This window comes from Primulina tabacum, chromosome 18 (genome assembly GCF_025594145.1).
Source record: "Primulina tabacum isolate GXHZ01 chromosome 18, ASM2559414v2, whole genome shotgun sequence".
Taxonomy (NCBI): Eukaryota; Viridiplantae; Streptophyta; class Magnoliopsida; order Lamiales; family Gesneriaceae; genus Primulina; species Primulina tabacum.
The window spans coordinates 32,242,273-32,266,455 of record NC_134567.1 but is presented as its reverse complement, the minus strand read 5'-3'; the positions used below and the strand labels follow the sequence as shown (position 1 = coordinate 32,266,455).

General features: G+C 33.5%; 3 protein-coding genes across 4 annotated transcripts; all 3 read left to right on the top strand.

Moving 5' to 3' along the window:
• Positions 1-3,977: 3,977 nt before the first annotated feature.
• Positions 3,978-9,253, top strand: LOC142532830 (calcium-transporting ATPase 1-like). Its single transcript, XM_075639333.1, has 7 exons — positions 3,978-4,382; positions 5,214-5,268; positions 5,349-7,288; positions 7,729-7,887; positions 8,024-8,195; positions 8,261-8,559; positions 8,718-9,253. Exons 1-7 carry the CDS (start codon positions 4,209-4,211, stop codon positions 9,021-9,023), a joined length of 3,105 nt encoding a protein of 1,034 aa, XP_075495448.1. The 5' UTR covers positions 3,978-4,208; the 3' UTR covers positions 9,024-9,253.
• Positions 9,254-12,031: 2,778 nt separating this feature from the next.
• Positions 12,032-13,865, top strand: LOC142533976 (uncharacterized). Its single transcript, XM_075640918.1, has 2 exons — positions 12,032-12,155; positions 12,912-13,865. Exons 1-2 carry the CDS (start codon positions 12,090-12,092, stop codon positions 13,656-13,658), a joined length of 813 nt encoding a protein of 270 aa, XP_075497033.1. The 5' UTR covers positions 12,032-12,089; the 3' UTR covers positions 13,659-13,865.
• Positions 13,866-15,221: 1,356 nt separating this feature from the next.
• Positions 15,222-19,389, top strand: LOC142533331 (uncharacterized). Of its 2 annotated transcripts, none has more exons than XM_075640068.1 (13): positions 15,222-15,503; positions 15,721-15,889; positions 16,091-16,171; positions 16,768-16,850; positions 16,937-17,052; positions 17,142-17,252; positions 17,426-17,535; positions 17,643-17,952; positions 18,043-18,120; positions 18,214-18,249; positions 18,341-18,430; positions 18,832-18,909; positions 19,160-19,389. In XM_075640068.1, the coding sequence occupies exons 1-13, from the start codon at positions 15,494-15,496 to the stop codon at positions 19,202-19,204; spliced, it is 1,317 nt and encodes a 438-aa protein (XP_075496183.1). In that variant the 5' UTR covers positions 15,222-15,493; the 3' UTR covers positions 19,205-19,389. The 2 variants fall into 2 exon arrangements, with proteins under 2 accessions (XP_075496183.1, XP_075496182.1); XM_075640067.1 differs by having other exon boundaries at positions 18,199-18,249.
• Positions 19,390-24,183: the final 4,794 nt, after the last annotated feature.

Genomic DNA, 24,183 nt, shown 5'->3' with positions numbered 1-24,183 from the left:
TGTTGAGATCACATCAATTAGTCTTCATGATGGAGTTTTTTTTCTTACGATTTGGGGGTCAAAATACGAAATTGGCTGGTCTGATTATGTTAAAGTTGTTAATGGCACGTACACTGTACTATCTAATGTCATTGTTTTAAGCGAAGTCAGTGTAGGAATCGAGGTATGCTTGTATTTGCGGAGACAATTTAAGACAATTCATTCGGCCTATTTTTTAAAGTTCGAATAGAGGAATTTATTAACACTTTTACAAGGTTGAATTTGGATGGATCGGTTTGATTTTTTGTGGATTTATTTTCATGATTGTATAAACTAAAAACGGATATAATTTTAAATTATACTGAATGAAAATAAACCAAATAATTAAAATATATTTTGAAATGATTGATTACAAATGGTATAGGCAAATATTTATGGATCGGTTTAACTTATTTCAAGAGTGCAATTCATATTGCATAAAAAGTCGAACAATTATCAGGCATAAAAGAGATGGCAAGAAACGTGGGCTTCTGATTTTTCAAGTCCTAGTGTAAAGTTGAAGCATTGGATTATCTGGTATCACAAAAGTTTATTTAACAAAGTTTGTGAGAAGCAATTTGCAATCCAAAAACCGAGTCAAACAACTCCAAAAAGAGACTTTCTTCAAATACAATTGTCTTCTTTGAGAACCAAGTCAAATATCATACTCATGGCAGATATCGTTACGGTCAGTTGAGGGAGACGAAAGATTTCGATTTTGTCAATATGAATGGATCTATCACATTTTTATATTCGTAATCCTTATTATCATTATTATCGAATTGCTAAGCCTAAAATGGAAGACTAATTTATTATCTTGCTTGTTGTTCAAGTGGTAGACCTCAACTTTAACACTCGTCGCCAACAGGCTAAACAAGTAGTCTTTAAATTAATAAATAAATCTTCTGCTGACAAACATATCCCATAAATCTCTTCCCATATTTCACATGCAATTCCATTCATTCACATTGGAAACAGCTTCATCTTACCAGGTTCGCAACACATTTAGGGCTGAATTATTTATAGCATTTATGAAAACACCATACATAGATTACATTATATCAAAGTAAAATCTTTGAAGCTCGAAATGATAGGGTCTTTCGAGGAATAGTCACGTCTTCTTCATGATCAAGCTAAGGCATCTGTTCTCCGATGCACTTATCTCTATTTCGGCAACTTCGATTAGCTTCTTGCGCTGATTTTGTTTTTGTTTTGCATACTTAGTCCTTTTGTATATGCTGATGGATTGACTATTATTTTTAATTTTTTTTTTCTTGAATATGTTTGATATATGATGCAACGAATCTTTTGATTTGCGTTTACCGATGTATTTTGTTTGTACCAACGTATTTTCGAAAAAATTATATATTGATATTTAATTCTTTGATGTGGCAATTATCCTTTTTCTTTGAATCCTTGTTTGTTTTCAGTTTGGGATGTGTGGGTTAAAGCGTAGGTTGGTAGATGTTGATTTTGACAGTGTCACCAAACATAACATTGTTTGTCACCAAACATTGTTTGAAATCTGTTGTGAACTGCAAGGTCTAGTTTGTTTTGTGTATGTATTCGTGGAATGAACAGCAGGTGCAGATTGTTGTCTCATTGGAATATCGAGATGGTAATAGAAGTTGTATAAGTCAAGTGTGTGCATTAATTCCTCCCACGAGTATATATGGTTTAGGAAAAGATTAATATTCCGATAGACAAAAATTAGGAAAATGTTGGGTGCAAAAATATCCTTGAATCCAATTAGATCTCAAACTTTTTTTTATTCTATGTTATCTTTATGATAAAAAAAATATTCATATTGTGTGTCAATCTAAATGTACATCTACCATGTTTTCAAAAATTATAATAACCAAAATTCAAAGGAGGATCTATATTTATAATGTGATAACAAGATATTAGTGTTACTAATATGAATTATGAAGAATTCATAAAAAAATAAAAATAAATAAATAAATGAATATATATGTGGGGTCCTTAGCTCCTAATCGTTATTAAAATGCACTTTGATTAAGGTTAAATAAATACAGCGGAAAACGAATTTAAAATTTCTTTACAATGAGCCCGAAATATTTCTTCTATAATTTAAATACTAAAAATAGTATTTAATCTCAAATCATAAACATGCCCACACGAAATCATAACCAATCATATACAAACAACTCATATTCTCGGGACATGCCCCGGTATATAAATACATATACATATATACTGGGAACAAAACATAAACCTCAACTCAACTGTGACTCCCTCCAGAAGTACCCTCTCCGGTCTCCTGATATCCTGGAGTACCTGCCATTGTCCACACACAAAGACAACAGCCCCCCCTTGGGGGTGAGCAAAGCTCCGTATGGAACAACCATCATATATACCACAAGTATCTAAACAATGATATATGGTATGCAATGCATGTATGTCGTGGAGGTATCGGGTCAAATGCCCATCCACTGAGCACATGTCAGAATCAAACGAATCGCTATCAAATCAATGCTCGAGCTGGCACACCGGCCTCAATAAGGGATACTCGTATGATAGCGTCGACGAAGCGCCATCAAATCCCAAATCTCATATCAATCGTCAGGGGCCACAAATGTCTATGTTTTAAGGGTCATGTAATACCAAACATAGCATTGTGTTCACAAACCCCAGAATCCAATCAAATCATATCAGGGTATCCAAGGATCATAGCTCAACGTGCATGTCATGTATCGATGTATGCATCAAACGATGTGTGTTAACAAAACATTTATTTTATACATCGATATCTCAATCTCAATGTCATGTATGCCACATCAATCAAAAAATAAGGCATATAGACATGTATTATCATTCCAATCAATCAAATCAATCCGACATATATCATATAATACAGATACCTGTCGTATGTTACCCGGTCGCAACATACCTCAATTCTTCGTTCCAGTTGATATAGCCTGAAGATATCGGTATAATACTTTATCTACATCAATAACATACTCATTCTAATCAATAACATAATCCAAAATCATTAATATGAGTTTCAAATATCATTTGAAACTTCAAAAATTCATATCAAATCCAAATCATAATATAATTCAATTCCGACTTTGAATACGAGTTTCTTGTCGTTTATTCTACTACATATATTTATCAGAATTAATAATAACCGACAAATAATTCTTCAATCTCAATTGTTAAATTCCCTAATTATAATAAATTGGGAATAATTCAAAATAACATCACTATAATCATCTCTTCTTCGTTAAAATCATACACTATTTAATAATGAATATATTGATGACCCACAATCCTCGAACTTGTCGAATCGGCAAATTTAAAGCAAAAAGCTATTAAAAAGTAAGAAAGAAGGAGAAAGCAAAAAGAAAAAAAGTCATAAAAAGTGCAATAATAATGAGAAAGCAAAAAATTGGAAATTGGGTGGCTGGGAATGGCAAACATTTTAAATTTTAGTGAAGGATATAAATTATTCATTATTTTCAGGAATGACGAACAAGTACTTTTTTTTTTCTTGGTGTCCGAAAAGATTCAAATGACACAATGAATAGTAAAGTATAATAAAATGAAATTAATTTTATTTTGAATTTTCTAGCCAAATAATTTGGCTGCTTCCCAGCGAAGTTGTAAGACAACAAATGTGAAACCCGATCCGCTACGTTGATATTTGTGGTTAACTTAATTTGACAAAAAATATTTATTGAAAATTATCTATGAAAATGTTGATATATATTTATCAAATATTAGCAAAAACTACTCGCACATGATGTTTTGATCTAGTAACAAGTCAGGATATGAGGTTTTGGGTTGAAATATCACTTGTGAGATTTTATAAAAGAAACAAAATAAATTAATAAAAAATATCACCAATTAATTTCCAGGAAACTTCGACCCGGACACGGTTTCTCTATATATTGAGAAATGAAGAGTAAGTTCCTCGATTCTGCTTGCCTTCCACTCCTCCATTATTATTTCTTTTGGATTCATTCAAGTATTTTACTCTGCTTGCAGTCTTTGATTCTACTTTTCTTCTCAAGAACGGGGAAAACTGAGGAATTATTCAGCTTCGTCAACTACTCTATGCCAGTAGCTGTATTGTTGGACTAGGTGACATCAACTGCGATTTTTTGTGATCTGTTAGTGTCACCTGTGATTTGTGGACCAGTACAGATAGGATAATTAGGCGTAGAATGGGGAGTCTTATGAAGGATTTTTCGGAAGTGAAGGCGAAGAATTCATCGGATGAAGCGTTGCAGAGATGGAGGAAAGCGTGTTGGCTGGTGAAGAACCATAAAAGGAGGTTTAGATTCACTGCTAATCTGTCGAAACGTTCCGAAGTTCGTGAGATCCAGAAGTCTAACCAGGTTTTGAATTGTTCCATCTTTCTTTGTCTAGTTACCTCAAAAATATCTTCGCTATCGTGGAAATATCTTTTTTTGAGTTGTCGTTGACTTTTTTATCCGGTGATTTATTTTTCCTATGTTTTTATGTTATTTATTTTATTCTCTGATTCTTACCTCACGGATGAAGTGTATCGACGGATTTACTCTATTTTTGGTAAATAAATTCATTCCTGTTATGAGATTGAACTAAAATCAAACAATATTGTTGACCAGCATGAACCGCATCTCGGTCGATTGGTTTCGCGTGATAACAAAGTAATGTATTTTGGACCAAGTAGGATCTCCGACGCTGCGAACAAACTGGAAGACTCTAACTATTAATCTATCATTTATCGCGATTTGTGAATTCCATACTATTTGTTCTGTTAGCAATTTTGATCACAAACTGAGCTTCTTGACAATGTCTGCCTTATCTTGCCGACTGAGTTTCTGGAGTTGTGATATCGTAATCCACGCGAAACTGTAAAAGCAACGTTCAGCCAATAATCGAACAATTTATCGATTGCATTTTAGCAAAGGATTTGCGGTAAACATACTTATGGAAAAGAGTGCGCCATATTGAATTTTACAGTTTATGCATATCATTTAGTATAATATGATTATTAAGATGTCGTATACTATGGAAGTTGCTTGATTTTAGAAAGTGTGTCATGGGGGGAACTTCGTGTCATGTCCATTTAGCAATGTAAAGTTGATTCTTCAGCTGTGAAATATTCTTGCTTTATATATCAGAAGAATCATTATTGTTCTGTTTAATGGAAAATTAAATGTGATTATTTTATCATGTTGCAGGAAAAACTTAGAGTAGCGGTATTAGTTTCCCAAGCTGCTCTGAGCTTTATTCAAGGTCAGATTTCAAAAACTTGTGCAACCTGATATTTAACATTTGTTGTTACTTTATGCTGATGCTCCATTTAATACCTCCAGGTATAAGCTATACAGTACCAGTGGAAATCAAGAAGGCAGGTTTTGAAATTTGTGCTGATGAATTAGGATCAATTGTGGAAGACCATAATTTGAGGAAGTTGAAAGTTCATTCTGGCGTGCAGGGTATTGCTGGCAAGCTTTCAACTTCTCTCACCGACGGGATTAGTAATTCAGATGAGTCACTTGACCACAGAAGAGAAGTTTATGGAATTAATAAGTTCACAGAGAGCCCGGCAAAGGGATTTTGGCTTTTTGTATGGGAAGCCCTTCAAGATACTACCCTCATGATACTTGCTGTTTGTGCGCTTGTATCATTAGTTGTTGGCATTGCAACTGAAGGATGGCCCAGGGGTGCTCATGACGGACTTGGGATTGTTGCTAGTATCCTTCTTGTAGTTTTTGTCACTGCTACAAGTGATTATAAGCAATCGTTACAATTCAAGGATTTAGACAAGGAAAAGAAAAAGATTACAGTTCAGGTCACTAGAAACGGTTTCAGACAAAAAATTTCGATATTTGATCTGCTCTCAGGTGACATTGTTCATCTTTCCATTGGGGATCAGGTCCCAGCTGATGGACTCTTTGTTTCAGGTTATTCATTGTTGATAAATGAATCTAGTTTGACCGGAGAGAGTGAACCCATAAATGTGACATCTGCTAATCCTTTCCTCTTATCCGGAACTAAAGTGCAGGATGGATCCTGCAAAATGCTAGTTACTACTGTTGGGATGAGAACTCAGTGGGGTAAATTGATGGCTACTCTTAGTGAAGGCGGTGATGATGAAACCCCTTTGCAGGTCAAACTGAATGGAGTCGCAACCATTATTGGAAAAATAGGTCTCTTTTTTGCTGTTATTACCTTCGCTGTTCTGGTGCAAGGGCTCTTTAGCCTCAAGATGAATCAAGGTTCCTACCGGAGCTGGTCTGGAGATGAAGCCTTGGAAATGCTGGAATACTTTGCTATTGCTGTTACGATTGTTGTGGTTGCCGTTCCTGAAGGGTTGCCTTTAGCTGTTACTTTGAGCCTTGCCTTTGCAATGAAGAGGATGATGAATGACAAGGCGCTTGTCCGCAATTTGGCAGCTTGTGAAACTATGGGATCTGCCACAACTATTTGTAGTGACAAGACTGGAACCCTAACCACTAACCACATGACGGTTGTGAAAGCATGCATTTGCGGAAAGCGAAAAGAAGTTGGTAGCTTTATGAAAAGTTCAGCTTTCTGCTCCGATATTCCTGATTCTGTTGTGAAAATGCTTCTAAAATCTGTATTCAACAACACTGGAGGAGATATCGTCATAGATAAAGATGAGAAAATTGATATCCTTGGCACGCCAACTGAGACTGCACTTCTGGAATTCGGTCTCTTTCTTGGAGGAGATTTCCTAGCAGAACGACGTGTGTCAAAGCTGGTCAAAGTCGAGCCATTCAATTCTACGAAGAAGCGCATGGGTGTGGTATTGGAGTTACCTGGAGAAGGTTTTCAAGCACACTGCAAAGGAGCATCTGAGATTATTTTAGCTGCCTGTGATAGGTTTCTGAACTCAAATGGCGAGGTTGTTCCTCTGGATGAGTCAACCACCACTCATATGAAGGATACAATTGATGAATTTGCAAATGAAGCTCTTCGAACCCTGTGCCTCGCATATAAGGATATTGGAAGTGACTTTTCTGCTGAAAATCCTATCCCATTTGAGGGTTATACTTTAATAGGAATAGTTGGGATAAAAGATCCAGTTCGCCCTGGAGTCAAGGAGTCTGTTGCTATTTGTAAATCTGCTGGCATCATGGTGCGAATGGTCACGGGAGACAACATAAACACGGCTAGGGCAATAGCTAGAGAATGTGGTATACTAACTGATGATGGTATTGCAATTGAAGGACCAGAATTTCGGATGAAGAACGAGGAAGAGTTGCAGGCGCTCATTCCAAAACTACAGGTATTCCTATACTGGAAGTCATATTTGCTTCTTTTCATGTTTACCGTGATCAAGTCTTTGTTTTCTTCCCATTACCGCATGAGCATTATTATTTTTCCAACCACTTTCAAAATCAACTCTGAAAAATATACGCGTTGCTAACACTACCTCAGTTCCAATAAATGTAAAGCTCTAGAACAATTTCAAATTTTAAATTCTCACACTGAACTACACCCTTTTCTGATAAAATTATCCCAAGATACTTTCAAAAACTGACATAAAAAATCTTTAGTTTGAAATAATAGGAAGCCCAATAAATGTCACCGAAGTCTTTCACTTGGTTGTTGGTTTGCCATTCAGATGGTGCAGACAAAAGTTCCTTAAATTTAGTATTTATTTGTGCATGTGGTTCAATATGATTTAACTATTTTATATTGATTTCTGATATTCTCATTTGGAAGGTGATGGCTCGTTCTTCACCAATGGATAAGCATACCCTTGTGAAGCATTTGCGATCCACATTTGAGGAGGTTGTTGCAGTAACTGGAGATGGAACAAATGATGCTCCTGCACTTCATGAAGCAGATATTGGTCTAGCGATGGGAATTTCTGGGACTGAGGTGATAATTTGTGTCAATTAATAGACTACATATAATAGCTTGCGAGTTTTTGTATATTTTATACTTCTGTGTGCATTTTGTGAACCAGTGTCGTGAATGCACATAGAAACTTACTCCTTGGTTTACAATTTTCCAGGTGGCAAAAGAGAGTGCTGATGTTATAATTCTAGATGATAATTTCTCCACCATTGTTACAGTGGCGAAATGGGGTCGTTCGGTTTACATTAACATTCAAAAATTTGTTCAATTCCAGCTAACTGTCAACGTGGTTGCTCTTATTGTCAATTTTTCATCAGCCTGCTTGACAGGTAACATGCGTTTAATATGTGTGCAAACTTGGATTGAAAATAGTCCTCACATTTGGCCCTTTCAGGCAGTGCCCCCCTCACCGCTGTTCAGCTTCTTTGGGTCAACATGATCATGGATACACTCGGAGCACTTGCCCTAGCCACTGAACCGCCAAATGATGACTTAATGAAGAGAGAACCCGTTGGCCGAAAAGGGAACTTCATCAGCAATGTCATGTGGAGGAACATTCTTGGACAGTCTATCTATCAATTCGTTGTTATATGGTATCTTCAAACTTCAGGGAAATCTGTTTTCTATCTTGATGGCGAGAACTCGGACACCATTCTTAATACGCTCATTTTCAACTCATTTGTCTTTTGTCAGGTAATCTTCAATATGAAACAATGACTCACATTCCTAAATCAAGTTATTCATAAACATATGCTAATTGACGCTTTTTTTACTCTTCATTGCAATAAATTGTGTTTACTTAAAAAGTCGTCTACTCCAGAATTTCACTGCAATCTTCACCTCTCTCACAGGTTTTCAACGAGATAAGCTCTAGAGAAATGGAGAAAATAAATGTCTTCAAAGGCATACTCAACAACTATGTTTTTGTGGGCGTTTTAAGCTGCACGGTTCTCTTCCAGGTTATTATTGTCCAATTCCTGGGCACTTTCGCCAACACTTATCCTCTTACGATGCGACAATGGTTCACTAGCATATTGCTTGGGTTTCTCGGCATGCCTATTGCTGCTGCTATCAAGATGATCCCTGTAGGATCGACCGTAAACTCATCCAATTCGCGTAGTATTTATCTGTCATCCGCCACCGATTTGAAGCCTTAGAATAGGAAATGGGAACACTTGCGTGGTTCAGTTTCAATTTTAATCTGACACAGGCTGTGTTATTTATTTGAGACGAGGCGTCTTTAGAAGGATCAAGATTTTGTAAGCTTTGTTTAGATTTTCTTGTATTTGATTTGATGCACTAACTTAAGTAAAAGTGATACTATGTTGCTGCCTTGGCTTCGTTGTAAGATTCTGATGATCGTCAATTAATTTTATTTTTTTCCCGATTTATTTGATAATTTAGGATTTTGATGAGTATTATTTAGTTAGGTATCGAACATGTTAGTTATTTGAAATTCAATTAAAATTTTCCACTTATTTTATCAACAAAATTGAGATGATTTAATTCAGGACATATATGCATACTACTGTAATGGGATGATTGGATTATAAAAATGATGAAACTTAAATAAATGATAATTAATATAGACAATTCGGTCACAAATTATCATTAAAAAAAAGTATCATAATATATATCTGGAATGTAAAAAAATCAAACTTACATAATTTTCTTTTGTAATTTTTTTTTAAAAAAAACATTTAAAATTACTTTTTTATTCTTAATCTCCTCTAAGGAACAATATCATACCCAATCTCGACTCATTTAAGATATAATATATTTATGTGTGTATATATATATTATATTATTAAATTTGAAATAATTAAAGTAATTAATTTTTTGTATCATGATATGTTTTAATAATTATATATATATATATATATATATATATATGTTAATAAAAATCCAAAATTTTAATGTAAGTTACTATGATAGAATCTTTATTCTCAATTACGGTTGTAGCAAGATAATATCTATGAGTTTCGTGCTTGATTTGATAAAATTACACCTGTCTAATCTCTTTTTTTATTTCTCTTATAGAAGATACATATTATAATATTTAAAATTTTGATATTATATATGTAATATCATATTAAGGTATTTAATAAACGAATCTTTCACTCAATATGTTGGCATATAATATTCTAAAAACCCTTTCCCCGGGGAGAAAAAAATAAACTAGTTTTATATATTTTTCAAAATTTATCTAATTTATTACCTATCTGATTTAATATTATCTGAGCCCAATATTTTTCCTTTTTGAAATAGATAGCAAATTAATATAAAAACAATGAACTTCTTTTGTCACAAGCCTAAATACTTTAGACCCTCTTGACCACTAATCTCCTTGGACTCAAGTTCCTAACAATGATGATAGATGATTTTTTCTAACTAAATAGCCCGCACAAGTGGGATTGTCGGTCTCACATTTATCACTAGATCAAGAGATCTTTGATAAAAATAATGATTTTCCCAATATACAGAAAACTGTCCAATTCGTTACGCAAAACAAAAACATATATATTCGTCATTATAACTTACCAATACCGTGTTGTTGAATCAATCAATTATAAATATTAAAATGCATGAATTCATGTTTAGAATTGTTAATTTGACATCTATTTTCATCTAGAGTGTTAACATGACACAAACACATCAGTGCTACATCAACATTCAATTAATGATATCGTGTCTGAAAAAAAAAACTAAGATTGCCAAAATAAACAAAGAAAGCAGACTAAACTGAAATTTGACAAAAAAAATAAAATAAAATCGCTACTAAACAAACATAAAATACGAACCCCCCTCCCCCACCCCTAAGAAAAAATCTGATGTCCTACAATTTGTTAACCTAAACATCTTGATCCTTTTTACCATGACAATTCCATGTAAAATAGTATCACAAAAAGATGGAAAAAAATAGCCAAAATGGTTTTCTTGATTCAATTATTTTGTGTTTTGGCCTACAAATATTCAAATTTGAGTTTTGATCTTGTAAGTTATGTTATGTTTTAATTTTTGGTTTTTTTTTTGCTGAAGTGCTTCCTTGACACGGTAATTGTTAACATGATATTAAAAAATAATGACGTAACATTAGAAAATGTTGACGAATATAAAAAACCAGCGCATAGGCTAACTGATAGCACCGAAAACCAAATTTAAATAATTACTAGACCAAAACACAAAATAACCAAGCTTAAAAGACTATTTTGACTTTTATTTCCAAAGAGATTATATATACTTTGTAAGAAGATCAGGAAAGCATATAAACATGGTTAGAATTTGAAAATAGGTGTACTTTCTTTTAAAAGAAAATACAAAAAGCTCATAATTAATACAGGTATTACTCTGCAATTAAATAATAGTATTTTAATGACGACCCACTAGTCTCTCCATCTCTTTCTTTGTCTGCTCAAATTCTCAACCCTTGGATCGTTCTCAAATCAAAGGCTGGAATTGCATGCAGCTCGGTATAAGGCTTATTGAAAGCTCAATTCTCCCACATTTGCAGCACTCCGAACCAAATTCTTGTGTGTTCAAAGAAAACACAAACTTTCCTTTGAGAAAAGCTATTCTGTTTGCATAAAATTAGTTCTTGATTAATTCTCTCGTTCATGGAAGGTGGTGGAAGACGGGATTTTTCCGATGGAAATTTGGGAAACAGTTCATTTTCTTTGATTCAACCTAGACCTCCATTTACTGCCATTGATAAGTTTTTGTGGGATCAAAATAATTTTTCTAATCCAGAAACCTTGTTCAGCACTTGTATAAATAATCTGAATATTTCGTCCAACTTTTCTTCTGGTTTTGGTGCAACCATTAACTCAACAGATGGGGTTTTTGAGCCGAGTTTTGGACAAGACACCGGATTCGTGAATGACTTTTTTAATCAATGGAACCAAGATAAAGATCTTGATCACTCAAATTCTAACATTGTCGAATTAGCAGAAGAGAGTTCAGATCATGTGAAAAGTACAGATAGAAGTGGCTCTTTTGGTACACCAAAGTGGATCAAGGGTCAATGGTCCGAAGATGAAGACAGGTAGAATTTCATTATCTTATCTTGTTTAAAGTAATATATGGGTTTTGCATAAATATAATATTAGATGACCATAAGCTAAAGTTATTTTAAAAGGAGAAATTTTGGATTGGAACCATGCAGCAAACTGATTAAGTTGGTGAAGCAATATGGATTGAGAAAATGGGCATCGATAGCTGACAAAATGGAGGGAAGAATAGGGAAACAGTGTAGGGAACGATGGCACAATCATTTGCGTCCCAATATCAAGGTTTTTTTTTTTTTTTTTTATCCCGAGAACCTTTCTTGTTCTTATTTTTGTTACAAAATCATTCTGTCCTATTTTGTTTTTTCCATCGATTTTTTAGTCTTGTTTCTCCTATATATCATAAACTTCAAATTTAATTATCAGAATTCGTGGCAGCAGTCTAGGAGATATTTCTTATTTTAGGCAGGTAACTCAAGTCTATGTAGGATTTGCGTTTTTAATAGATTTTTGACAGCTTGTAACACAGATCTGAAATCATTTTACTGGGCATCCTTTAATCAGATCATGACTCTGAACCATATATATAGATTTTTTATGCATAGAATTCGACGTTCTTGTTCATGAAATCTTGAAATTATGCTGCAATAAACTGATGTTATTATATCTAAGAAATTTGTAGGGTTTTGTGTTTACACATACGATGTTCTACCTTTATATACACCGTATATAAAACACTAAATCGAACATATTTTCAGTCAATCTTTTCCATGAATGTAGGGTTTGAAGCATGCATTTTCCAGATACAATTCCATGTTCTGCTTCATTCTTAAAGTTCATGGGACTGTAAAAGTTTATAACCGACACGGAACCAAAGTTTGTTAAAAAGGGGCACTAACTTTAATATGCCCCATGTAGAGATTTTCTTGGAGTCCGTTCCCTTTTATTTATATTTTTTTAAAAGATATTCCCTTCATTTCCTTGTTTTGTTTTTCCTTTCACAAATTCATTTTAATAAAAATATTTGGTGAATTTATACAGAAAGATATTTGGAGTGATGAAGAAGAGAAACTATTCATTGAGGCTCATGAAAGAATTGGAAACAAATGGGCAGAAATAGCAAAATGTATTCCTGGAAGGACTGAAAATTCAATTAAGAATCATTGGAATGCCACCAAAAGGAAGCAAAATTCAAAGAGAAAACTCAAGAGATCAACAGATCAAGGACTTAATGGAAAAATGCCCTCAATTTTACTTGAAGAATACATCAAGAAAAAGTACTTCAACAACAATGGATCCAGCAAAATTAATATTGTTACTATTAGTCCTAACAGCAAGGACGATCCACATGAAATATCTCCCCCGGTTGGGACATCTAGTACTTCAAATGAGGATGATGATTCGTCATCTTATTTCACGTTTGAGACCTGTGATGATGAAATGAACTTCATGAAAAGTTTGTTTGGAAACAAAGAATCCAGAGATTCAATGGTTGAGAATGGTAAATTGATGAGTTCAGATAATGTTAACGTTGCTAAAAATGATGAGACTTCACTCGAAGTCTCAAGATCTGTTCATACAACATTGACTGGTGCTGAGAATCTTGTGGAGAATGTAGGATATGGCACATTGGCCTCTTCCTGGGAACTTAACATGGAACAAATTGGTGATGTTATGGGAATTCCAATACAGAACCAGGTTCATGATAGGTATCTCTATCCACAGATTTACTTTCGTTCCTACATGTTTGAGGAATCTATGGGAGACATAATTCAAGATTGGCCATGAATCTAGGCATGATTACGAGTAATGGATCATGATTTTATTTGGTGGGCTAGCTAGCAATTTTCTGGAACAATTTCCTTGTTTATTTACAATATGTAAATGTTAGATTGCGATGTGTAAGAAAGACTTCTTGTCTCTGATGTATGACTACTAATTACTAAACAACAGAGGTTTGAACCTTATTGTGATGACTATAGGGATTGCATGCATCTGGACGTCATGATTCTCCCAGAAGATGCTGGTTTTGTGTTTTTTTTTTCCAGTTGCATGCATTGCCGGTATGATTAATGGGGATGTTTTCTCTCCTTTTGCATCCGTCATCAGTCAAATGTGCTGAATTCTTATGAAGCTTTTTTTCAACAAAAAATTTGTTTGTTTGCACAAGCAATGCCAAAATAAAAAGATAGTCTTGCCTCCCAACCGTTTTAACTACCCATGCATTACGCAGTCTTGCTTCCTGCATGGGGTAGTAGTGCCAGTGGTGATGGTTAGCTTTATCAGTCATTGGTGATGTCACCTTATTAGATGAAGGAGCCAGCCAGTACTCTTGTATGAAAAATATATACATGAGTACTACTCGCCAACTCTGTTAAAAACTATATTTGAAATTTAAGGAAGTGTTAATTGGACTGGTTGCAATTATATATTAATCAGAAGTTATATTTTCCCTGTTATAGTTATAAAATTAACTGTATTTTTCGTTATACACACACAAATATATATGTATATATAAGTTGATTCCCACAAAAAGCTATGAAGCATTAAAATCAATGTACTAAAAAAAAGTTTATATTAAATTTCAACAAAGATGAGCCAGCCTTGTACGTATTTTCCACAGCAGTATGCTTTAATTTTACTCAAAGTAATTGTAAAACAAAATAAATGTAAGGAATCTCATTTGCCAAGTGAAGACACGTTTGACTAGGAGCACTGCCTTTTTAACCTTTCGAAAATCAGATTGTGATTTTGGTCATTCAGATACGAAACAAAATCGTGTTGGAATGCAAACGAGCACGTGTCCCAAACAAAACGCATTTTTCCTACCGCAACCGGCTATCGAAATCAACGGCGATGATTTATCCACGTCATCACCTCTCCAGCATATTCTCTTCCCCCTCTACACTTACCACGAATATCCCAAACCACCCAGCTTCCATAAATCCGCGTTTGGCACGGAAAAAACAGGATTGTATCTTTGCGAAAATCACATTCCTTTAAAATCCTTTTTTTAAAAAAAAAAAAAAAGAAATTATGACTGTGTATTTACCTTATATTGTATTGTAATTTTTAAACAATTCACATGTCATGCATCCAATTTATGAGGTCTAGGAAGCGCTTGGAGTAGCATATGGTTAAGTCATTTCAATTTTATATAAATATAATACACATGTCAATTATAAAATACATTTAAAATTTATTTATAAAATATTTCCTTCTTTTGTATTTATTTGTATTTATATGAGAGGAAGAAATTTTCTTTTAAGAAACTTATTGTGATTCTTGAAAATATTAAAACGCCAAACAGGCCCTAATGAGTAAAATATGTATATAATCTGTTTTCTTTTCATTCTGCGGTATTTCCTCCGTGTATCTCTACGCAACCGCAAAAATTCTCCCAGGACAAGAATCCAACGCCCTCCCAAATTCCCCGAAATTATTTAATGGATAAATTGGTTTCCGGTCCCAATAATCAGTTGTTGTTTCGCACAGTGTATTCGTGCTCTTCCCAATTTAAACTCGCCGATTTTCTCTTTTCCATTGCTCAATTTTATCGTTTCATTTTTTATCAATATTGTATTTCTTCTTTCTAACGTCGATTCGAGTAATCTCACTGCATCATGGGTAGAAGTAAGTTTTTTACGGTGCTCCCCTGGTATAATTGGGTCGATTTTGTTCAAAAAGTAGAAAATCAGGTCTTTATCGCTGTTTTCTGTAATTATAATATGGATCATTATTTTGGTTTCGTTTTTTGTTTTTAGTAATCTGGTTCTGTGTTTATTTTTGAGTTAGCCAGCATATGGAAATTGAAAATTTATTTTTATGTGATTAATTTGTGGATATTTAGGAACTTCTCAGAAAAAGAATGCTGCTATGCTGGATAGTGATGATGCCGACAGTGTAAGTTCATCATCAACTGTGCAGACAGATAACATGTTGATGTCTAGGGTTGAGGAAGTGCAGGTGGATACAGAGACTTTCCTTGATAAATGCTTGGACGCCTTGTATGAGAAGAGGTAGTTCGACAATTTTTTTGTTATTTGGTTATTGTGGTATTAGTTAGAAATAAAATGGGTGTGAATACATTAAAATGTTATCTTCTTCAGCCTTTTGCATAGATTTAATGATTGGTAAATGGATTCGTTGAAACACGTCACTTGACCAAAGGAAGGAGATAAAGAACACTAACAAAATTGTTTTTAAAATTTTGTTTTCAGAGGGTCTACGAGAGAAAAGGCGTTGGCATCAATAATTGAAGCCTTTACCAACAGCTTGGAGCATGAGTTTGTTGAAAAGAAGTATGCTTGTTCTTTGTTTTTGGTGTTTTAGTAGTTAGCTCATTAGCCCATTTAATATCTTTAATTTTTTTACGTATTGTCAAAAATTGAGTGTTCCATTATGAACCATCTTTTGGTGTTGTTGATTGGTCAATGAACGCAACAATTACTACCACATTCAACATTATTTCTAAAAGGGAAATAATGAGTGGTATGTTGAACTTATGTAAATTTTAAATTGATACTCTAATAAATAATATGTTGAATGTAAAGATTCGAAGGTGTCATTGTATCTAAATTGGCAAGGAATCTATACTACAAATGAGTCTGAGTTTATAGTTCAGAAAAGGGATTGTTCATTGATATGGGACATGACACTGAGTTGATGATCAGATGATATGCTTTGAACCTTTTTAAAACTTTTCGTGTATTTCTCAACACTTCCAATTTCCAGATGAACTTCTTCCCTATCTTGATAGTTTTCAGCAATTGGTTAAGGGTTCATACGTTTTAAATGTTGAGGGATAGAATTTTGATTTTTCATTGAAGTTTTAGTGTCCCTTCTTTCTTATGAGGATTGTCATTTAGGTTCAAGAATATTATTCTCTCTCTTTTAGGTTTGCTACATTACTGCACCAATGCTTGAATTCAATCAAGAAGGGTTCGGCCAAGGAGATTGCTTTGGCATCTCACGTTATAGGTGTTTCCCGTACCCTTGGTACAATCATCCTTAATCTGAGAGCTTATTAGTAGGCTAACTTTTATTCATTGTGCATCTACTTCTAGGACTTTTAGCCCTGACCACAGGTCACGGGGGGAAAGCACAAGAAATATTGGAAGAATCAATTTCTCCTATATTAGAGGCTCTTAAAACTCGGCCTGAAATATCTAAAATATCTTCGGTAAGCAAAATGTTACTGCCCACGTTGTTGTCTTACCGTGTATTGATACCTGAACTAATGTTTTGTGGAATCATGCTGGCTTATTACAGTTGCTTGAATGTCTGGCTGTTATTACATTTGTTGGTGGTGAAGAACCAGAGGAGACAGAGAAATCTATGCAAATAATGTGGCAAATGGCCCATCCAAAATTGGGTACCAATGTATGTATGTGCATAATTAATTTGGGTTAGATACCTTTGCTTATGCTGCATTGTGTTGAATGTACACACACACATTCATAAAGTTCAGTATTTACTGGATGCAGTTCAGTTGTTTCTCAATTCTCAGTCATACTATCGGTAATGTTTCTGTTTGTTGCATTTGGAAACTTTAGGTTGCTGCTGCCAAACCTTCTCTGGCAATGATAACGATGGTTGTCTCTTCATGGTCATTACTCCTTACCACCATGAATGGACGAACTCTGAACCCAAAAATTTGGCAAGAGTTAGTGACATTTTATGTTTAGCTTGACTTTCTCATCATTACATATGCTTGTGATTAAGTTCCAATGCTTATTCTAGTTTGTGAATGTTCTCTTGAAAATAATGCAGGTCAATCACCTATCTCTCTAGTCTGCTGGACAAGGATGACAGATCACTACGAATTGCTGTTGGTGAAGCACTTGCTTTAATTTTTGAGATAGGGAGCCTGGAGAAATTCTGTGGTGATGCTAAAGTCTCTGGCGACACCTCTGTGGATAACGTGAATGATTCTCGAAAATTAATGTCAATACATGGGTTAAGAAATAAAATTCTTAACCAAGTGAGAAGCCTTTCTTCTGAGGCAGGTGGTAAAGGTTCTGCCAAGAAAGATCTCAATAGTCAGAGGAATATATTTCGAGATATTGTGGATTTTCTTGAGGTCATTTATTTAATTTAATATGCTTTATTTTGGAACTATTGTTGAACAAAATAAGTTGAATATCAGCTCAAAAAATTAATAATGTATCAGGATGGTTATACTCCTGAAACGTCAATGAAGATTGGTGGAGATTCCTTAAATATGAATACATGGGCTGAATTGATACAGGTCTTTATTATCACCTTAGAATATTTACCAAGGTGTTATCTTTTTGGGATTGATCTTTCTAATTTTTGTACCCGATAGCTAAACTTCTTGAAGCATTTTCTTGGAGGAGGATTTCTGAAGCACATGCAGGTACCATTCTATCTAGATTTTTGAAGAATGGCTACCATTCACTATGCTTTCACAGATATTATCCATTTGTTTCTTTGTCCTGTTTTTATAGGAAAATCAATTCCTACAAGATACTCTTGGTTTCACTCCTAAGAAAAAGCTTCTTGCAGGAGTTGAGAATCGTATGTCAAATGGTGAAAAGGTTTGTCTGATATTACATTCTCAAAGCTGTTTCCTTTTGTTGTGGTTAAGTATCTCTCTTGTCTTATCTTTAGATTGGATGATAATGTTTGTCATGCAGTCTTATCCCAGTCTCACGGTTTGCTAATAACCTATGTATTCATATTTTGTCAAAGAAAGTTTTTGACACCAAACTCTGGAACCCCTTGGATGCAGACGTTAAATTTTTTATTCAACTTGATGTTTGATTATTTTCTTCTCTTTGTTATTTTACTTAATTTAAAATATATTATATTGTGGAGTCGGGCTGTCATGATATGATATCCAGTAGTAGAATATGGTATTTTGCTCATCTGTCAAACCTTGTCATTTACTTCTTTGTCCTGTTAAATGTTCTTCTCTTTCCTGCTCCTTACTTGACAGAGGATGTACAAGTCTCCCAACTCTGCCCTTAACAAGGCAAGAACACAATTACTAAACAAACAGCGGATGTTATCTCAGGTATTTCATTTTCTTCAAGTCTTGTTTTCGCTCTGGATGATATTTCACATTCATATGCGTCTCTTCCCCGGGCAATTAATAAAAATTAAATTGGCAGCATGCACAATGTAATATAATTACATCTGGTAATCTTTTTTGTTTACCTGCTTTCACATTCACCTTTTTGTTCATCATGCAACTTCGATACTATGCTATGTTATCTAAGCGTAGTCTCTTCATGGATTTGATTAGCTAGTTCAATTATCTGCAGGATATGAACTCTGGCCACTATGCAGTTGCCTTTGCTGATGAATAAATCGCCCTCTTCTTTTGCATTTTATATTGAAGAAAGCGTTGAAATATTTAATTGCATTTTTAAGAAATATATTTCCAGAAAAATAAGAGAGGCTATCCATTGTCTTGTGACTTGGACTTCTACTGCCTTATAACTTATGTAAGCAGACCACCAAAACCAAGGTGGGTATCTGCCTCTGTTCATCATCGGGCTGTTTGCTGTCTTTAATGTTCGGTTGAGTTTGTAGTAGTGGCTACATTAATGGATAAAATATTTTTATCCATTAATATTAGTTTTTTTTATCGATTTGATTTTTAAAGAATAAGTCAATAATTTGTTGTAATTAAATTTTAATTATTTAAGTTAATTTAATATATTTTATTGCTTAAGCATACATATTTAAAATTATTGAACAATAATATTTCAATATGAATAAAAATTGTTTCTTTATTTTAGCAAAATGTTCTAGTGATAATATCTTAATTTTGTTTTTACAATATGTTTCACTACAAAATAAAATAAAAAATCATTTGTACTTTAAAATATTGACGTTTAAATATTTGTGGTTATTGTAATTATATAAAATTTTAATATATTTAAATTTATATAATTATCTTTATACATGTTCATAAATTTTTAAAAATATATTAATTAATTACTCAAACTATATATATTTTTGAGTGAATAATTTTTTTTATTCATCATCGCATGGATGAATTTTAAGTTCAATCAAAATCAAGTCATATATCAACAAAATATAGAAAATAATTTTCATAATAATTAATAAAATAAATTTTAATTTTTAAAAATAATTATTTCTTTCCAGGAATCAAATATTCTAATTGTTTTGTTATTTAGTGTAATAATATTTTTATTAAAAAAATTAATAAATATAATTTTAAATCTCACAACTTATGTAATCAAAAGTAAAAAATTGAAAAAAAAAATTCTAGAAGAATGGAAAATATACGGAGAAGATAAGTATGATGTAACTAGGATTTGAATAGAGACTAAATTTAATAGAAATGAAAGTGAGTACACGTGAGTTTGAGATATATTTCATTTATAAATCACATTCTGTTGAAAAATATATTTAAAATGTGAGTATTGAATATTTGAATGTTGAATATTTGAATGTTGAAAATAAGAGTTGTAAATATTGAAAATTAGCGTGTGATGATGTAGGTAATGATGTATTTTATTTTTGGATTATTTGTAAAGATTTCCTATAAATAGATCTCTCATTTGTGAAGAAAATCACAATTGAGTAGAGAGAAAAATATTATAAAGTGTGTAGTTTGGTAAATTTTGAGAGTTTGAGATTTTTACTTTTTACCATAAATTTTTACTTTTTCACAACACGTTATCAGCACGAAGCTCTAAAAGTCCTACATACTTTTCCAAGCTCCAAACAGAAGAAAAAGGTAACAAAAATAATTATATTTATTTTACTGTTATTTATTTATTGTGTATTTTTTTAATATACAATATAATATTATTATTAGAAATAATAAAAATAATTTTTCATAAACTTGTTATAAATCCTGGGAGGATGTTAAGACGACATCCCACACTCCCGGTAAGGGATACGACAAGTATAAAAGCCTATAAGATTTTTAAACAAAATAAATTATGACACTCATTATAATATTATGATATGATATACATAATTATTTAAACATGTCTAATATTATATATATCATATTATTATCATAAAATTATACAAATACATACCTTTATTTTTTTTGTACCCCAACGGTCATAAATGGTAAACGACTATTTTTTGCCCTATAAATATGATCTCACAAACACATTCCATCACTCCAACTTTCTCTTCTTCTCTAAAAATTATTCATCATCAAATTTTTCGAAGAAAAAAGAAGATGGCTTTCTCAAGGTTATTTTTAATTATTTTGGTTATCATACTCACGAGTCTTTTATTTATCGGAGAATATCCTCCTCGTGTGTTTTCTTTATTTTTACAAATACTTGTACTTGTTGTTTATCCGTTACTTTGTATTGCAATAATTATTAACTAATAAAATGCATCGTAATTTTTTAGTACCACCATGTCAAATTTAACAAAGCTCGAATTTGTTGCGCTCGACATCACGGGAAAGAATTATATGCCATGGACTCTAGATGTAGAAATGCATCTTGAGTCATTGGGTCTAAGCGAGACCATTAAAGAAAATGGCATATGCACGTCACAAGAAAAGGCAAGAGCCATGATATTTTTGCGTCGACATCTCGACGATGGATTGAAATGTGAATATCTGACTGAAAAAAATCTCATGGCTTTGTGGAAGGGATTAAAAGAAAGATTCGAACATATAAGAGAAGTTATACTTCCGACCGCCCGGGATGAATGGAATACATTGAGATTCCAAGACTTTAAAAAAGTCAGTGATTACAATTCGGCGATGTATAGAATAATCTCGCAATTAAAATTTTGTGGACATGAGGTCACAGAATCTGAGATGCTTGAAAAAACATTTTCCACGTTTCATGCATCAAATATTACTCTACAGCAACAATATAGAGTACGTGGATTCGCGAGATATTCTGAACTCATCGCCTGTCTTCTTGTGGCGGAAAAAAACAACGAGCTATTAATGAGAAATCATCAGTCCCGACCCACTGGATCAACAAGCATTTCCAGAAGTAAATGCTGTAAGTAAAAATGAATTTAAACCTGGAAACCAAAATCAAATTCAAAGACAAGGTTTTGGTCGAGGTCGAGGTCGAGGTCGTGGACGTGGACGTGGACGTGGAATTGGCCGTGGTCGTGGTCAAGGCCGTGGTTTTGAAAATAATCGAGATAGTTATTTTTATAACTCATCTCAAAAGAACGTCCCAAACCATCCACAGAAAAGGCATCATGAGAATACAAGTGTTAATGAGAAGCACTCAAAAAGATATGAAAGTTCTTGTTACAGATGTGGTACTCCAGGACATTGGTCCAAAGTTTGTCGAGCCCCTGAGCACCTTTGTAAACTTTATAAAGAATCATTAAAGGGGAAAGAAGAGGAGACCAACTTCACTGAACGCAGTGACCGTTTGAGTGATGCAACTCATTTTGATGCTGGTGATTTTATGAATGATTTCTCTGGAAATGATCAATATGTTGGTGGGATAGAAATGAACAATATTGATGCTGCAAATTTTCTCAACGATTTCTCTGAAAATGAACAATATAATGGTAGAATATAAATGTACAAAAATCTATTTTTCATGTATTCATAGAATAATGTTTTATTGTATAATTATGATTTGTGTTATATTTAAATATATATTGCAAGTAATTTATTTCATTGCATATTTTTTTGAAGTTCAAATATGGAAAATGCTATGAGCAAAGCTGAAGTTTGCATACCCGATAGTGGTACAACGCACACTATCCTCCGAGATAAAAGATATTTCTTGGAACTAAAACCAACAAAAACAACGGTGAATACAATATCAGGTCCTGTAGACTTGATTAAAGGATGTGGTAAAGCACAATTTTTGTTACCTAATGGTACAAAATTTTTGATCAATGATGCTTTATATTCACCACAATCGAAAAGAAATTTGTTGAGTTTTAATGATATATATTCCCATGGGTATGATACTCAAACAATGAATGAAGGGAATGAGAAATATATGTGTCTTATCACATATAAATCAGGAAAGAAATATGTGATTGAAAAACTACCAATGCTCCCTACTGGATTGCATTATACACATATAAGTCCCATTGAATCAAACATGGTAGTTGATAATTCTTCGATATTAACCAATTGGCATGATCGATTGGGACATCCTGGTTCAACAATGATGCGAAGAATTATAGAAAATACACATGGTCATCCACTGAAAGACCAGAAGATCTTTCAGAATAATAAGTTTCAATGTAAAGCATGTTCTCTTGGAAAACTTATTATAAGACCATCACCAGTCAAAATCCAAACTGAATCACCAATGTTTCTTGAACGTATTCAGGGTGATATTTGTGGACCAATCCATCCACCATGTGGACCATTCAGATACTTTATGGTATTGATTGATGCCTCCAGCAGATGGTCACATGTATGTTTATTATCAACTCGAAATGTTGCATTTGCAAGATTACTTGCTCAAATAATAAAATTGAGGAATCAATTTCCCGATTATACAATCAAGAAAATTAGACTTGATAATGCTGGTGAATTTACTTCCCAAACTTTCAATGATTATTGTATGTCTATGGGAATCATTGTTGAGCATCATGTTGCTCATGTACATACACAGAATGGATTGGCTGAATCATTGATTAAACGTCTGCAAATGATTGCTAGACCAATGATTATGAAAACAAAGCTCCCTATTTCTATATGGGGACATGCAATTTTACACGCTGCTTCATTAATTCGCATCAGACCAAGTGCATATCATAAATACTCCCCATTGCAGCTTGCATTTGGTAAAGAACCAGACATTTCTCATCTGAGAATTTTTGGATGTATGGTGTATGTGCCTATTGCACCACCGCAACGAAAGAAAATGGGACCTCAAAGAAAGGTTGGAATTTATATCGGTTATGATAGTCCATCAATCATTCGATATCTTGAACCTCAGACAGACGACGTGTTCACAGCACGTTTTGCTGATTGTCATTTTAATGAGGAAATCTTCCCAATGTTAGGGGGAGAACAGAAACATACCGAAAAAGAAATTACATGGTATGTATCATCATTGTTACATTTGGATCCAAGAACAAAACAATGTGAAAAAGATGTACAACAAATTGTACACTTGCAAAGAATAGCAAATCAAATACCAGATGCATTTGCAGACACAAAAGGGGTAACTAAATCATATATACATGCTGCAAATGCCCCTGCTCGAATTGAAATTCCAAAGAAACAAATGGAAGATACTCATGATGTCATTAAACGCCTGAAGCGTGGAAGACCAGTCGGTTCCAAGGATAAAAATCCTCGAAAAAGAAAATTCATAGAGAAACACGATGATCACAA

What these genes read in the sequence shown, in the direction of transcription:
- LOC142533331 (XM_075640067.1), top strand. An exon ending in GACGCCTTGTATGAGAAGAG is followed by an intron (nt 15,890 to 16,090) that starts GTAGTTCGACAA and finishes TTTTGTTTTCAG; the next exon opens with AGGGTCTACGAGAGAAAAGG. An exon ending in GTATGTCAAATGGTGAAAAG is followed by an intron (nt 18,431 to 18,831) that starts GTTTGTCTGATA and finishes CTTACTTGACAG; the next exon opens with AGGATGTACAAGTCTCCCAA.
- LOC142533976 (XM_075640918.1), top strand. Translation starts at nt 12,090, where the DNA reads ATGGAGGGAAGAATAGGGAAACAGTGTAGGGAACGATGGCACAATCAT. An exon ending in ATTTGCGTCCCAATATCAAG is followed by an intron (nt 12,156 to 12,911) that starts GTTTTTTTTTTT and finishes GAATTTATACAG; the next exon opens with AAAGATATTTGGAGTGATGA.
- LOC142532830 (XM_075639333.1), top strand. Translation starts at nt 4,209, where the DNA reads ATGGGGAGTCTTATGAAGGATTTTTCGGAAGTGAAGGCGAAGAATTCA. An exon ending in AGATCCAGAAGTCTAACCAG is followed by an intron (nt 4,383 to 5,213) that starts GTTTTGAATTGT and finishes ATCATGTTGCAG; the next exon opens with GAAAAACTTAGAGTAGCGGT. An exon ending in TGCTCTGAGCTTTATTCAAG is followed by an intron (nt 5,269 to 5,348) that starts GTCAGATTTCAA and finishes TAATACCTCCAG; the next exon opens with GTATAAGCTATACAGTACCA.